General features: G+C 46.0%; 1 protein-coding gene across 4 annotated transcripts in view; it reads left to right on the top strand.

The window, feature by feature from the left end:
* The window catches only part of INSC (INSC spindle orientation adaptor protein), a 203,979-nt gene that overhangs the window by 23,546 nt on the left and 163,656 nt on the right, over positions 1 to 16,777 (top strand). For 3 of the 4 annotated variants that reach the window (XM_066583699.1, XM_066583700.1, XM_066583703.1), the window contains exon 2: positions 12,394 to 12,461. In XM_066583699.1, coding sequence (XP_066439796.1) covers positions 12,430 to 12,461 — 32 coding nt within the window. In that variant the 5' untranslated portion in view covers positions 12,394 to 12,429. Of the gene's footprint in view, positions 1 to 2,096; positions 2,166 to 12,393; positions 12,462 to 16,777 lie in introns of those variants that run through there. The other variant, XM_066583702.1, reaches the window with a different exon arrangement.

Raw genomic sequence — 16,777 nt, 5'->3', positions numbered from 1 at the left:
ATACTGCCCCCTATGTACAAGAATATAACTACTATAATACTACCCCCTATGTACAAGAATATACCTACTATAATACTGCTCCTATGTACAAGAATATAATTACTATAATACTGCCCCCTATGTACAAGAATATAACTACTATAATACTGCCCCCTATGTAGAAGAATATAACTACTATAATACTGCTCCCTATGTACAAGAATATAACTACTATAATACTGTCCCCTATGTACAAGAATATAACTACTATAATACTGCCCCCTATGTACAAGAATATATTTGCTATAATACTGCCCCTATGTACAAGAATATAACTACTATAATACTGCCTCCGATGTGCAAGACTATAACTACTATAATAATGATCCTATGTACAAGAATATAACTACTATAATACTGCCCCCTATGTACAAGAATATAACTATTATAATACTGCCCCCTATGTACAAGAATAAAACTACTATAATACTGCCCTCTATGTACAAGAATATAACTACTATAATACTGCCCCCTATGTACAAGAATATAACTACTATAATACTGTCCTCTATGTACAAGAATATAACTACTATAATACTGCCTCCTCTGTACAAGAATATAACTACTATAATACTGCTCCTATGTACAAGACTATAACTACTATAATACTGTTCCCTATATACAATAATATAACTACTATAATACTGCCTCCTATGTACAAGAATATAACTACTATAATACTGCCCCCTATGTACAAGAATATAACTACTGTAATACTGCCCCGTATGTACAAGAATATAACTACTATAATACTGCCCCCTATGTACAAGAATATAACTACTATAATACTGCCCCCTATGTACAAGGATATAACTACTATAATACTGCCCCCTATGTACAAGAATATAACTACTATAATACTGCCCCCTGTGTACAAGAAAATAACTACTATAATACTGCCTCCCATGTACAAGAATATAACTACTATAATACTGCCCCCTATGTACAAGAATATAACGACTATAATACTGCCTCCTATGTACAAGAATATAACTACTATAATACTGCCTCCTATGTACAAGAATATAACTACTATAATACTGCCCCCTATGTACAAGCATATAACTACTATAATACTGCCCTCCTATGTACAAGAATATAACTACTATAATACTGTCCCCTATATACAAGAATATAACTACTATAATACTGCCCCCTATGTACAAGAATATAACTACTATAATACTGCCCTCTATGTACAAGAATATAACTACTATAATACTGCCCTCTATGTACAAGAATATAACTACTATAATACTACCTCCTATGTACAAGAATATAACTACTATAATACTGCCCCCTATGTACAAGACTATAACTACTATAATACTGCCCCCTATGTACAAGAATATAACTACTATAATACTGCCCCCTATGTACAAGAGTATAACTACTATAATACAGCTCCCTATGTACAAGAATATAACTACTATAATACAGCTCCCTATGTACAAGAATATAACTACTATAATACTGCCTCCTATGGACAAGAATATAACTACTATAACACTGCCCCCTATGTACAATAATATAACTACTATAATACCGCTCCTATGTACAAGAATATAACTACTATAATACTGCCCCCTATGTATAAGAATATAACTACTATAATGATCTTTTTATTTGAAAACTTGCAACAAAATTATTACAATATATTTACAGTAAAAACATAGAGTCAACAACGAAAACAGAAAAACAAAACAGAACAAAATAAACTTCAGAACAAACGCACAGACGTTGGTACCCGGATCCTCCTCCAGTTTATACTATGTACATTGTTTTTTAAGTCTTTCTTATATACTGTTTTCAGATTTTCTATGATGTTCTTCATGACATTATTACAGGAGGTGACTTCCTTATTGATGACCAGGCAGCATCTTGCACCCCACAGATGGTACACGGTCACCACATTTATCACATATAGAGCACTTCTGTTATATTCACTAAGCTGAGGCAGGAAGTCTCCATACACTACTTGGCAATATGGCTGCCTTCTCAGTTGGGGTAACTGCAGGGCCAGGGACACGGCCTGCCATACCTGTATACTAAATGGACAGTCTAAAAGAAGACGCTCCATGTCTCCAGTCCCTCCTGGCTGCATACACATCAGCGTTACTCCTCAGGTAGGTCTCCTGTAAGCAGAAGACATCAGATCTCTCTGACAGCCGCTGGTAGATCGCCTGCCTCCTGCTCTTAGTCTTGACACTGTTCTTATTTATAGAGCAGACTCTCAAACTCATTTAAGTCACTGGTCTTTCTTGCTTTTCCTCCTCCGTCCGCTGCTGTCCCCTGCAGAGCCCCATCTTTTGGTGGACACTGATGGTTGAGGTTCCTCTTCCTGAAGGTCATCATCAGAGTTATGTAAAGAGATGCATTCTTTTTCCGACTTCTCTGATTCTTCTCCCAGCACTCCATACTGTCCGGAGGTTATGGCCGGCACCGACTGATCCGGGGTTTTCTTTGCTGTGGTGACTTTTCTAGCAGGATCTGCAGTTTTATTCTTTCTTTTAACTGCCTGGAACCCCTCTTCATCCACAGAGGGGCGTCTGGACCTTGCGGCTCGGTCGGAGGGTTCTGCAGCCTTACATGACTTCTGTTCAGGTGATTTAGCAACAGGTTTACTGGATATTTTCTTCTTTTCATGAGGTTTATCTTTAATAGCTGGTGCTTGTAGTACAACAGGGGATATTTCACTTCTTACAGCAAGGATTTTTCTTTTTCCATCAGATGCATTCTCGGTGGCTGGTACTTGTACTGTAGTGGGAGGACCATCCATCTCTCCCTCTGCTGGTACTTGTAGTGCAGCGGGTGAGTTATCAGTCTCTAAAGCGGGGTCACTGGTACTTTGCACTACATTAGTATTAGGACTGTTGGATTCTGGGGCTGTATCTGCTCTTGCGGCGACGTCCTCTTTACCTTCCTCCATGGGCTCTATGCCGATATCATCACCTCCTTTATTGTGTTCTGCATGTGGACACTCCCGGAATGTATGACCTGCTCCTAAACACAGGTTACAAATGACGGGTCCTCTACAATCGCTTTTTGAATGTCCAAACTCTCCACATAATGAACACTTGACTCGAGAGCAGTTGAAAGCGAGGTGTCTGCCCCCACACCTATGACATAGACGAGGCTGACCAGGGTAGTAGCATATTCCTCTCTCTGAGCCTAGATAGAAGGAGTGCGGTAGATGTCTGGTCACACCATTGGCTCGCTCTAATTGGATCTTTACAGTATATCCACCATTCCAGATTCCCTCCTCATCATAGATTTTTTCTGGATAGTTCATGATCATACATTGCCTACTCAGCCAGTGCTCCAGATCTGCCAGCGCCACCACCTCAGACTGGAACAATATGGTGGCCCTCACCACCTGAGGCTTGGACAGCTGGATCACCTGGAGATACTCCCAGATTGACTGTCCCCTTGTGTCATTATATATACTCCAGAATGCATCCAAGTCATATTGCAGCTTAAAGCTGATGTCGTAGATCCTGCTGGAGGGGATATGGATCAGAGCGTACACCTCAGAGGCTTTAAACTTCATAAAGTCTTTTAGGAGACTCTTCCCAATGTACAGTCTGGAGGGAATGTTCTCCTCTGGCCCCGTGTACTTAATCCTGACAGCGTTTCTCCTCTGTGGTGGAGGGGTAGCTGAATTTGTGACATTGGAGTATAGTCTGTTGAATTGTGGACGGTCAGCAGAGGGATGAGTGCCTGACCTTTCCTCATCAGCAGGCTTACTGACTCCTGATTGATCTGCAGACACACCTGCGGTGGTCTCACACTGTCCTGCAGACACACCTGCGGTGGTATGAGACTGTCCTGCAGACACACCTGCGGTGGTATGAGACTGTCCTGCAGATTGCTGTATACGCTCCTCTGCAGATGGCTGAGAACCTTCACTAATCTCCACCATATCTACTCCGGACAATGCAGTTGTCTCTTCACTCATTACACTGCACGGTGTTTCATTTACAATATCAGTACCTGAAGCATACACCAGATTACTACTTGCATTCATTTCATCAATACTGCAAACAGAGTCCTTTGAAATTAACCCCTTATTGGCTGTCACATTTTGTTCCTCAGTATTAGCAGCATTTTCAGAGTCTGATAGCTCAGCTCCCATACTCAGTGACCCTCCAGGCGCTGCACCCACACATCTCAGAGGGGTTCCCTGCTCCACCATACTATACACAACATTATAATCAGTACCTTTTTTCTCAATGACTTCTTTAATCTTCATGTTTTGCACTCTGGCCTCCCTCTTCATGTTTTGCACTCTGGCCTCCCTCTTTTTCTCCATTGCCCAGTTTTCTACTTTAGGTATTACATTTGCTTCTTTGTCTAGTCGCTCCTTTAATATAGCGAGCTCACGTGTGCAATTATCCAGGCACTCACACTTCATCAGCTTTGTCTTTGCATCCGTCTCTATCTTAATCTCTTCTCTTAACTTCAAAATTTGTCTTTCCAGTTTAAATAAACTTTTCTTAGTCACTTTCATACTCAATCCAAATGCTTTACATGATTCAGTAATCTCACCAGCCACCATTTCCTGGTTAGCACTTTCTTGATCTCCATGCTGCAAGCCACACTCCAGGCTCTGGTCTCTCCCAGGATCGTCAGCCCAGCTGCACTCACTTCCTCCTGGGTCAGAGGCCATGCCTCCTCCCTACTGGGAGCTCACTAGCACACGTCTATCCTCTCCTATGGACAAGAATATAACTACTATAAATACTGCCCCCTATGTACAAGAATATAACTACTATAATACTGCTCCTATGTACAAGAATATAACTATTATAATACTGCCCCCTATGTACAAGAATATAACTACTATAATACTGCCCCCTATGTACAAGAATACAACTACTATAATACTGCCCCCTATGTACAAGAATATAACTACTATAATACTGCCTCCTATGTACAAGAATTTAACTACTATAATACTGCCCCCTATGTACAAGAATATAACTACTATAATACTGCCCCCTATGTACAAGAGTATAACTACTATAATACTGCTCCTATGTACAAGAATATAACTACTATAATACTGCCCCTATGTACAAGAATATAACTACTATAATACTGCCCCCTATGTACAAGAATATAACTACTATAATACTGCCCTCTATGTACAAGAATATAACTACTATAATACTGCCCCCTATGTACAAGAATATAACTACTATAATACTGCTCCTATGCACAAGAATATAACTACTATAATACTGCCTCCTATGTACAAGAATATAACTACTATAATACTGCCCCCTATGCACAAGAATATAACTACTATAATACTGCTCCTATGTACAAGAATATAACTACTATAATACTGCCCCCTATGTACAAGAATATAACTACTATAATACTGCTCCTATGTACAAGAATATAACTACTATAATACTGCCCACTATGTACAAGAATATAACTACTATAATACTGCCTCCTATGTACAAGAATATAACTACTATAATACTGCCCCCTATGTACAAGAATATAACTACTATAATACTGCTCCCTATGTGCAAGAATATAACTACTATAATACTGCCCCCTATGTACAAGAATATAACTACTATAATACTGCCCCCATGTACAGGAATATAAGTACCATCATACTGCCCCCTATGTACAAGAATATAGCTACTATAATACTGCCTCCTATGTATAAGAATATAACTACTATAATACTGCCCCCTATGTACAAGAATATAACTACTATAATACTGCCCCCCATGTTTAAGAATATAACTACTATAATACTGCCCCCTATGTACAAGAATATAACTACTATAATACTGCCCCCTATGTACAAGAATATAACTATTATAATACTGCCCCCTATGTACAAGAATATAACTACTATAATACTGCCCCCTATGTACAAGAATATAACTACTATAATACTGCCCCCTATGTACAAGAATATAACTACTATAATACTGCCCCCTATGTACAAGAATATAACTACTATAATACTGCTCCTATGTACAAGAATATAACTACTATAATACTGCTCCTATGTACAAGAATATAACTACTATAATACTGCCCCCTATGTACAAGAATATAACTACTATAATACTTTCCTCTATGTACAAGAATATAACTACTATAATACTGCCCCCTATGTACAAGAATATAACTACTATAATACTGCCTCCATGTACAGGAATATAAGTACCATCATACTGCCCCCTGTGTACAAGAATATAACTACTATAATACTGCCCCCTATATACAAGAATATAACTACTATAATACTGTCCCCTATATACAAGAATATAACTACTATAATACTGCCTCCTATGTACAAGAATATAACTACTATAATACTGCCCCCTATGTACAAGAATATAACTACTATAATACTTTCCTCTATGTACAAGAATATAACTACTATAATACTGCCCCCTATGTACAAGAATATAACTACTATAATACTGCCTCCATGTACAGGAATATAAGTACCATCATACTGCCCCCTGTGTACAAGAATATAACTACTATAATACTGCCCCCTATATACAAGAATATAACTACTATAATACTGTCCCCTATATACAAGAATATAACTACTATAATACTGTCCCCTATATACAAGAATATAACTACTATAATACTGCCCCCTATATACAAGAATATAACTACTATAATACTGCCCCCTATGTACAAGAATATAACTACTATAATACTGCCCCTATGTACAAGAATATAACTACTATAATACTGCCCCTATGTACAAGAATATAACTACTATAATACTGCCCCCTATGTACAAGAATATAACTACTATAATACTGCCCCCTATGTACAAGAATATAACTACCATAATACTGCCCCCCCTATGTACAAGAATATAACTACTATAATACTGCCCCCTATGTACAAGAATATAACTACTATAATACTGCCCCCTATGTACAAGAATATAACTACTATAATACTGCCTCCTATGTACAAGAATATAACTACTATAATACTGCTCCTATGTACAAGAATATAACTACTATAATACTGCTCCCTATGTACAAGAATATAACTACTACAATACTGCTCCTATGTACAAGAATATAACTACTATAATACTGCCCCCTATGTACAAGAATATAACTACTATAATACTGCCCACTATGTACAAGAATATAACTACTATAATACTGCCCCCTATGTACAAGAATATAACTACTATAATACTGCCTCCTATGTACAAGAATATAACTACTATAATACTGCCCCCTATGTACAAGGATATAACTACTATAATACTGTCCCCTATGTACAAGAATATAACTACTATAATACTGCTCCCCTATGTACAAGAATATAACTACTATAATACTGCCCCTATGTACAAGAATATAACTACTATAATACTGCCCCCTATGTACAAGAATATAACTACTATAATACTGCCCCTATGTACAAGAATATACCTACTATAATACTGCCCCCTATGTACAAGAATATAACTACTATAATACTGCTCCCCTATGTACAAGAATATAACTACTATAATACTGCCCTCTATGTACAAGAATATAACTACTATAATACTGCTCCCCTATGTACAAGAATATAACTACTATAATACTGCCTCCATGTACAGGAATATAAGTACCATCATACTGCCCCCTGTGTACAAGAATATAACTACTATAATACTGCCCCCTATGTACAAGAATATAACTACTATAATACTGCCCCTATATACAAGAATATAACTACTATAATACTGCCCCTATGTACAATAATATAACTACTATAATACTGCCCCCTATGTACAAGAATATAACTACTATAATACTGCCCCCATGTACAGGAATATAAGTACCATCATACTGCCCCCTATGTACAAGAATATAACTACTATAATACTGCCCCCTATGTACAAGAATATAAGTACCATCATACTGCCCCCTGTGTACAGGAGGGTGTATCACGGTGATTAGACGGTATACATTGTATCATTCTGTGGTTTTGTCTCATCACTAGTGACAGTTTCCTCTGAGGCTCCGGCGTCGAGTCCTGCCCGCAGCTTTGGCTCTGGTCCTGTGTGATCCGTGTCCTCGGGTTCAGGCTGGCGGTGGCGCGGCTGCTATTATGGCAGTGTTTTGTGTACGTCCGGGTCTGAGTTGTACAATTGTTGCACTTTCTTGTCCATAATTAAATCATTTCCTGTAAATTGCCGCCATTTACCCTTCTGAGCAATACAGAATTATTTGCCAAATGGATGTGAGGAAGTTCTGCTTTAATGTGTTGCGGGGCACGGACTACTGACTCATCGGATGCCAGGGATGGAGGGCGCAGTCACTTAAGGACAATTATAGAATTGGATTCTGTGTCCCAACCAAAGGGCTATAAATCTCCGGAACTTTCCACCAATTATCTGTGAGTGACACGGAGAAGAGTGAAGATGTGGAGCCAGCCGCGATCTGCTACGGGAATCAGAAAAACATAAACTGTCACTCATAGACATTCTCCACAGTGCCGCCTGCCATAGACCCCGGATGCCCACTGTTACCTTGGGGCTCTGGCTTTATCTGGAGATCTGGTTTTGGTCTGTATTTAGGAGTCTTGTTTTGGGGGTTTAGTGTGTGTGGTCAATTCCTTAGTGTTGCAGCATAGCCTGCAGTATTGAGGAGCTAATGATGCAATGCTGCAGTTTTTGGGAGCAGTCATCATGGCAGTCTGTGCTGGATGGAGAAAAGAAGGAAAGCTTCTCTACAAACTCAGGTGTGAGACATGTCAGAATGGTAACACTCAGTTGTCACTACAGCAATGGGCTGTTGATGATGGGCATGGCAGTGGTGGCAAAAGGGGGTTAAAGGGGTTTCGCCAAGGAAGGGCAATGCTTCCTCAGGTATTGGCACTGGAGCCTCTCCTTCGCACACTCGGTCATGTGGGGTGGCCCTTCTTTTGCCCCTTATGACAGCTCAGGGGTCTGTTTTTTTCTTTAAATAATTAAGCCAGCCGTCTTCACTGCTACGGACAATGCAGACACCACAGAGCCCGCCCCCGGTAATGGCATTAGGATGGGCAATACCATGTGGCATGGTGTCACACCTGGGCGCTGCTGGCCTTGGTAAGCATTTCTTCTCCCTGGACAACCCCTTTAAGTTTCAGGACCGGCCGTGAGCCTGTGGCTTATGTAGGCCACCCCTCTATGTAAGCCCCTTGTACTTGGGCACAATTTTTGGCGCATTTCTCCAGGCAGCCACTACAACAACCTTAACCCGTTGGAGCGAGTCCCTCACAACTGTGCAACAGAAATCTGGATCCATGCAGTGAGCCCCCGGCTAGTCAGGCACTGATGACCGGCCTCGCTGGAAGTCGCTCCGATCGCCGGATCTTCCATCTGATGTGGATTCACACAGAAACTGATCTGCGGGAAACTTGTCACGTGACTTTATGCCGCACTCCGGGGTCAGAGGGGGCAGTGCCAGTTACACCCAAGAATCTCTTAAGAGTGAGCCCCCCACTTATAACCCTAACCCCACAGCCCCCCCACTTTACTGCAGACTCCGCCCACAGCCCCCCCATCTCACGGTCTCAGCAGCGCTATATTGTCCAGCATCATCTTAATGCCTCGAGGGGTTTCGTATCCGCAGTCATTTGCCAGTAAACACTGCGCTGTCTGAGCCCGGTGGGGCGGGGGAACCGCAAAATGCTTGGAATGAGCTGTTCTCTGTTGTCCCCCCCATTACATTAGTCATTAGTCGGCTGTGCACCGATTAGCAGCAGGCAGATTCAAGGTCTCTCTGGAGCCGCGCCGGGCCGCAGGTCTCAAAGCATCTTATATAACAGCATGGCGGAAGGAATACGCCGCCGGGCACATGAGGCGCGTTCAGACAGCCGTATGCCAGCTGTGCCCAAGATTCTCAGGCACAACTCGCCGCGACTCGTCTGGGGGCGCTCCGATCGCGCCATTCTCTGTATACTCTCCACCCTGTTACATGATCCCCCCCCCCCCGCGGTTGGTGATGAGCCCCCGGCTAGTCCAGCCCCGATGACCGGCGTCGCTGGAAGCCGCTCCGATCGCTGGATCTCCCATCTAATGTGGATTCGCACTCTGTAGCACAACATATAGTAGCGGCATTAGTCCGTAATACAGTATACCGCTGCGACGCCGGCGCTTTGTTCGGTCCGCGATGCGCAGCTCTGAGGCAAAGTGTCAGTAAATATCAGTAAGTCCCGCGGCGATCGGCGTCGTTTCCTCAGGATCCAGTCTAGTCGGATCTCTCCAGTTATGACCGACCCCGTCGGTGGGATCGGCCCTGCTGCCCCCATTAGGTAGGGCGGGGTCGGAGAGGCGGGCGCTGCTGCTCAGGCGCTCCGGTACATCTGCTTTGTCCGTCACGTGTAGCGCTGCCGCCGCCGCCGCCGTTCTGTAGGGTTATTTATATGATTAGGTCAGACAGAAGCCATGATGGACCGAGGAAGCCGCCATTATAACGCCACGTGACCCCGATGCATCACTCATGGCGAGTCTAAAGATGGCGGCAGCCTAATTGTCATCGCTGTTACGTTGACGCATTCTGTCCGGTATCTACATCATCCATGTATCAGAGAGCGCCCCCAGCCTGCAGGGAATAGTGTCTGCACTGAGACATTGTAACAAACCCTCAGCTGTGAGCAGGACCAGGAAGTAAACAAGAATATTCACATTCACTGACAGGAAGCAGAGATCTTGAAAATGCTGAGGAAGTGGAACACAACGATGAACTGATCCAAAGGTGACAGAATTTGCCCTCGGACTGCACCAATAGGCTTTCTCGCACCGAGCGCCATGTTGTCCCGCTAAATGCAGTCGCAAAATGTGCCGGATTTATTAATGGCGCAAAAAAATGATGTAAGTAATGCAGCCAGTAGGCGGAGCCACGCGGGGGCGGTGCTACACGCGCCAATTCTGTCATTCAGCACCTGCGTCTGGGATGGATTTGGCGGCTTGTCAGCCTTTAGGACACTAATAATAAATCAGCCCGAGGCTGTCAGGGTGCTGCAGAACCTCTTTGTTTCCAAGTAGCTGGCCCTTTAAGGATTAGCGCCGCTCGTCCTCTAATTCATTGCGTTTTGTCAGGTTCTGGTCGTGCGCCAAATTCTCAAGAACAAAGAAGGCCCTCGCATGCCGTCCATCCGACCTCCCTGTGTAGCCCGCTTGCGCCATTTCTTGCCCCTCGCCCCGTGTGCGAGCTGCATCTGCTGGTCTTTGCTCGCTGTGTTTTGCCGCCAGCGCCGCTTCGCTTACATGCCAGTTTTCCGTTTGCAACCACAAAAGCTTCTGAGCGTCTCATTAGTGTTCGGGGCGAAGCGCCGGGAACTTCCATTAATGTAAGAGGTTTCTCCGGACGCCGCGGGTTCTGTCTGAGCGCTATTAATTATTCATGTTTAGATTGTCAGCTCCTGCGCGCAGCCCTCGCCACCTGCTGTCTCGCTGGCAGCCGCCATTGTTTGTCTGATCAAACCTGGTAAGTGCAATTATAGGAAATGAAAACGGAGATCTTTAACCTCCGAGCGGTGCTGAGCGCCAGAATAACAGCGAGGCCACGCCCCTCTCCGGTGGAGGGCACTGACAGCTGTGCTCATCCTGAGCCTCCTGGTTCATGAAGAAATAACAACGCTGCAGTGAAGACCGACACCTGACAGCAAGCAGAGATCTTAAAAAACAGGAGTGGATGAAGAAAGAGCCCGGCATGAGAGGTGCCGGATCTAAGTGTTCGCCCAGCTCTCCGGCAGACTTTGGAGGTGAAACAATGGCGTTCCGGCGCTTTTAAGGCGTGAAAAGTCACCAAATTTTGGTCCGGCCATTGTGCAAAAAAATAGCACTTTTTCTCTTAGACTCTTCGAGGGCCGAGGTCAGAAGCTCGTAGGTTTAGCGGAGGAGGCGGGGCCGTGGCAGAAGCTGGCGTACAGCTGCGTCTGCGCAGACCAATGGTGGCAAAGATGCGGCGCCTCTTAATGTCGCACGTTTAGCTCCAAAGGATTTGGGAAGAACTTCATAGTTGCGCATTTTTGTGTTGTTATTTCCTCACTATTTTCAAGACCTCTGCTTCCTGTCAGTGAATTCTTCTTTATATGTCAAGGCTGAAACCTGTTCTGACCAGCTATTTCTCCCAGCTGAGGGTTTGCTACAATGTATCAGTGTAGACATTCCTCTGTAAACAGATCTCCCTCCTGTCCTGATGGTTTGTTACAATGTGTCAGTCTGGAATCCGGGCTCAGCGGGTGGTGAAGAGGTTCTGCATCACACGGACAGCCCCTCCCCGCATGTGACACGGTGGGGTCCGGCGCGGTTCTCTGTCCTCTATAAGCATTTGTTTGTTTCTGTCTTTCCAGTCCGATGATCGCAGCAGACGCTGAGCTCCGTGGAGGATGGACGTACTGACAGCGCTGCCCGTCCACCGGTAAGGAAGGCGCCATACGTGTATGTAGCATTAGGTCATGTGACAGTTCCTCATATTGTGGCCGGCGGCTGCAGCCCCCGTTGGCAGTAATGTGGTATCACAGGCGGGCGCACTACATGCCCCAGTCGGAGCGCAGTGTCCTTGATGTCCGCTGCGCCGACGGGCATGAGTAGTACTCGGCTCGGACGGTGGGGGGCGCTCATTGTATGATGATGGGCTGGGGGTGCATCAGTGTCATTTGTCTGAGTGGGGGGGCTCTTAGTAACGCTGATCTATAATTAGACGCATATATTAGGGGGGCTCTGACTATTGGGGTTTTCCAAGAGGTAAACGTTTGCTCCCCCCAATCCTGTTCCGATCGACAAGCCCCCTTCAGCTCCATCGGCCCCCCTGGACGGACGGCCGCAGACGCTGGGGCTCAGTATCCGCATCACGCAGTGAGCGCCTCCCTTCACACTCCGGATTCTCTTCCGATCGCGGCCGCCAATTGTCTAAAAACCTACTGAATCCCATTTACCAAAAAGTTCCTGAAATGACGTGAAAAATGTAAAAAAATATCAGTTTGTTTTTCTCGTAACGCGACAAATTCCATCAGAGAAACACAATTCTATTTACAGCAGTGATAGAATGCGATCCGGCTGCGGCGAGCGCTGAGCGGCGGTCCTGGGAGGAGCCGGGAGCGGCGGGTGCTTACGGCCTCCGGCAACCATCTGTAGCATAGTATGTGAGGCCGAATGAAGACCATGTCCATCCAGTCCAGCCTGTCTAGCCTCCTGTGTTGTTGATCCAGAGGAAGGCTAAAAAACCCCAAGAGGGAGGAGCCAATTAGCCCTTTTGGGGGACAATTCCTTCCCGACTCCCTAATGGCCATCAGACTAATCCCTGGACCAACCTCTGATAGTTCCTACCTGCCTGTATACCAGGATTGACAATTAACCTAAGATTTATATCCTGTAATATCCTTCTCTCCAGAAAGACATCAAGTCCCTCTTAAACTCCTCTATGGATCCTGCCATCACCACGTCCTCAGGCAGAGAGTTCCACAGTCTCACTGCTCTTACAGTAAAGAACCCTCTTTATGTTGGTGATGAAACCTGCTTTCCTCTAGCCGTAGCGGATGCCCTCTTGTTACCGTCGCAGTCCTGTGTATAAACAGATCCTGGCAGAGATCCTTGTATCGTCCCCTCATGTATTTATACATGGTTTTTTGGTCGCCCCTTAGCCGTCTGTTTTCCGGGGTGAATAATCCCAGTTTTGGTGCCTCTCTGGGTATTCCAGTCCCTTCATTCCATGCATTAGTTTAGTTGCCCTTCTTTGAACCCCTCCAGCACTGTAACATCTTTCCTGAGCCCCGGTGACCAGAATTGTACGCAGTATTCCATGTGAGGCCTGACAAGTGCCTTATATAGTGGGGGGATAATGTTCTCGCCCCTCGCCCCTACACCTCTTTTACTGCACCCCAAGACTGTATTAGCTTTTGCAGCAGCTGACTGGCATTGGTTGCTCCAGTTTAGTCTACAGCCCACTAGTACCCCAGGTCTTTTCCCTAGCAGTACCCCATTTAGTGTATATTGGTGACATCCGTTTCTCCTGCCCGTGTGCAGAACCTTACATTTATCGCACGGACCCTCCTTTGCCATTCTCCCCCCCGATCCCCCGGCTTATCTCGGTCCGTTGGCAGCCGGATATATTGTCCTGTAAGACACATTGTTCCTCCGTGTCATCTTCTGTGAGAAGGCTCCTGTAACCCCGGATAAGCGGCGCCTCTTACTGCAGCCTCCTTCACCACAGCCGGCGGCTCACGGTTTCCCCTTTTGTACCCCGGATTCTCCATCCATGTTGAAGGGTATAAAACATATGGAGCGGGGAAACCCCTGATGAAGGGGACAATGACCACCCTGATGGGGAGAGCGGGGAAACCCCTGATGAAGGGGACAATGACCACCCTGATGAGGAGAGCGGGGAAACCCTTGATGAAGGGGACAATGACCACCCTGATGGGGAGAGCGGGGAAACCCCTGATGAAGGGGGCAATGACCACCCTGATGGGGAGAGCGGGGAAACCCCTGATGAAGGGTACAATGACAGCCTTAAAGAGGATAGCGGGGACACCGCTGATGAAGGGGACAGTGACAACCCTGAAGAGGTGCGTGGGAAAACCCCTGACAGAGGGGACAATGACGGCCCTGATGATGAGAGCAGGGGAAACCCTGATGAAGGGTACAATGACAGACATGAAGAGGATAGCGGGGAAACCCCTGATGAAGGGGACAATGACCACCCTGATGGGGAGAGCGGGGAAACTCCTGATGAAGGGGACAATGACAGCCCTGAAGAGGAGCGTGGGGACACCCCTGACATAGGGAACAATGACCGCCCTGATGATGAGAGCAGGGAGACCCCTGATGAAGGGTACAATGACAGCCTTGAAGAGGATAGTGGGCACACCGCTGATGAAGGGGACAGTGACAACCCTGAAGAGGAGAGCGAGGAAACCCTTGACGGAGGCGACGGTGACAGTTGTGTCGATGAGGGTGAGGACACCGCTGATGAAGGGGACAATGACCACCCTGATGAGGTGCGTGGGGAAACCCCTGACAGAGGGGACAATGACGGCCCTGATGATGAGAGCAGGGGAACCCCTGATGAAGGGTACAATGACAGACATGAAGAGGATAGCGGGGAAACCCCTGATGAAGGGGACAATGACCACCCTGATGAGGAGAGCGGGGAAACCCCTGATGAAGGGGACAATGACCGCCCTGATGGGGAGAGCGGGGAAACCCCTGATGAAGGGGACAATGACAGCCCTGAAGAGGAGAGCGGGGAAACCCCTGATGAAGGGGACAATGACCGCCCTGATGGGGAGAGCGGGGACACCCCTGACATAGGGAACAATGACCGCCCTGATGATGAGAGCAGGGAGACCCCTGATGAAGGGTACAAGGACAGCCTTGAAGAGGATAGCGGGCACACCGCTGATGAAGGGGACAATGACAACCCTGAAGAGGAGAGCGAGAAAACCCCTGACGGAGGCGACGGTGACAGTTGTATCGATGAGGGTGAGGACACCCCTGATGAAGGGGACAATGACCACCCTGATGAGAACGGGGAAACCCCTGATGAAGAGGACAATGACCACCCTGATGAGAGCGGGGAAACCCCTGATGAAGGGGACAATGACCACCCTGATGAGAGCAGGGAAACCCCTGATGAAGGGGACAATGACCGCCCTGATGAGAGCAGGGAAACCCCTGATGAAGGGGACAATGACCGTCCTGAAGAGGATAGCAGGGACTTCACTGATGAAAGAGACAGTGACAGCCCTGAAGAGGTGCGTGGGGAAACCCCTGACAGAGGGGACAATGACGGCCCTGATGATGAGAGCAGGGGAACCCCTGATAAAGGGTACAATCACAGCCTTGAAGAGGATAGCGGGGAAACCCCTGATGAAGGGGACAATGACCACCCTGATGGGGAGAATGGAGAAACCCCTGATGAAGGGGACAATGACCGCCCTGATGAGGAGAATGGAGAAACCCCTGATGAAGGGGACAATAACCACTTTGAAGAGGAGAGCAGAGACACCGCTGATGAAGGGGACAATGACCGCCCTGATGAGGAGAGCGGGGAAACCCCTGATGAAGGGGACAATGACCGCCCTGATGAGGAGAGCGGGGAAACCCCTGATGAAGGGGACAATAACCACTTTGAAGAGGAGAGCAGGGACACCGCTGATGAAGGGGACAGTGACAGCCCTGATGAGGAGAGCGGGGACGGTGACAGTCCTGTCGAAGAGGGTGGGGACACTCCGGGTGCAGACCTTCTTCAGACCCCTCAAGAGCTCCCATTCTTCTGATCCTCGGCTCCTGAAGCAAAAAGAGACGTCTTGTAGATAAAACCGCAGACCGCACGCTATTGATCCTCCAGAGGTTGTCCATCTGCTCCAAGTTTACAACCGAATTGATAAGTGAAGCGAGATGATTGGCCATCTTGTCTGTATGTGACTGCCCTACTGTAACCTTCCTTACACTCCAGTCACATCCAGAGCTGCAGTCATTGTTCTGCTGGTGGCCGGACTAAAGGCATAATTATCTATCCTTTCAGCCAGACATGGCCTGTGCAGCTCCCATAAGGTACTACAATATGATATCGAAAACTAGAACTGTGCACGCAGCTTTCGATGTGATGGGGGTAGGAGACTCTTCAGGTGTTTCCAGGGTGTGTCTTGGTGTCATACAGGTAGCAGATCGGCGCTGTCCGCAGGTTACCCGGCTATCAGGATAACAATGCCCTACGTGCGGCAGCCGTCGCTC

The sequence above is a fragment of the Eleutherodactylus coqui genome, chromosome 11 (assembly GCF_035609145.1).
Source record: "Eleutherodactylus coqui strain aEleCoq1 chromosome 11, aEleCoq1.hap1, whole genome shotgun sequence".
NCBI classification, from domain to species: Eukaryota; Metazoa; Chordata; class Amphibia; order Anura; family Eleutherodactylidae; genus Eleutherodactylus; species Eleutherodactylus coqui.
Note: the sequence above shows the minus strand (reverse complement) of the source record. Positions and strands in the feature narration are given on the sequence as shown.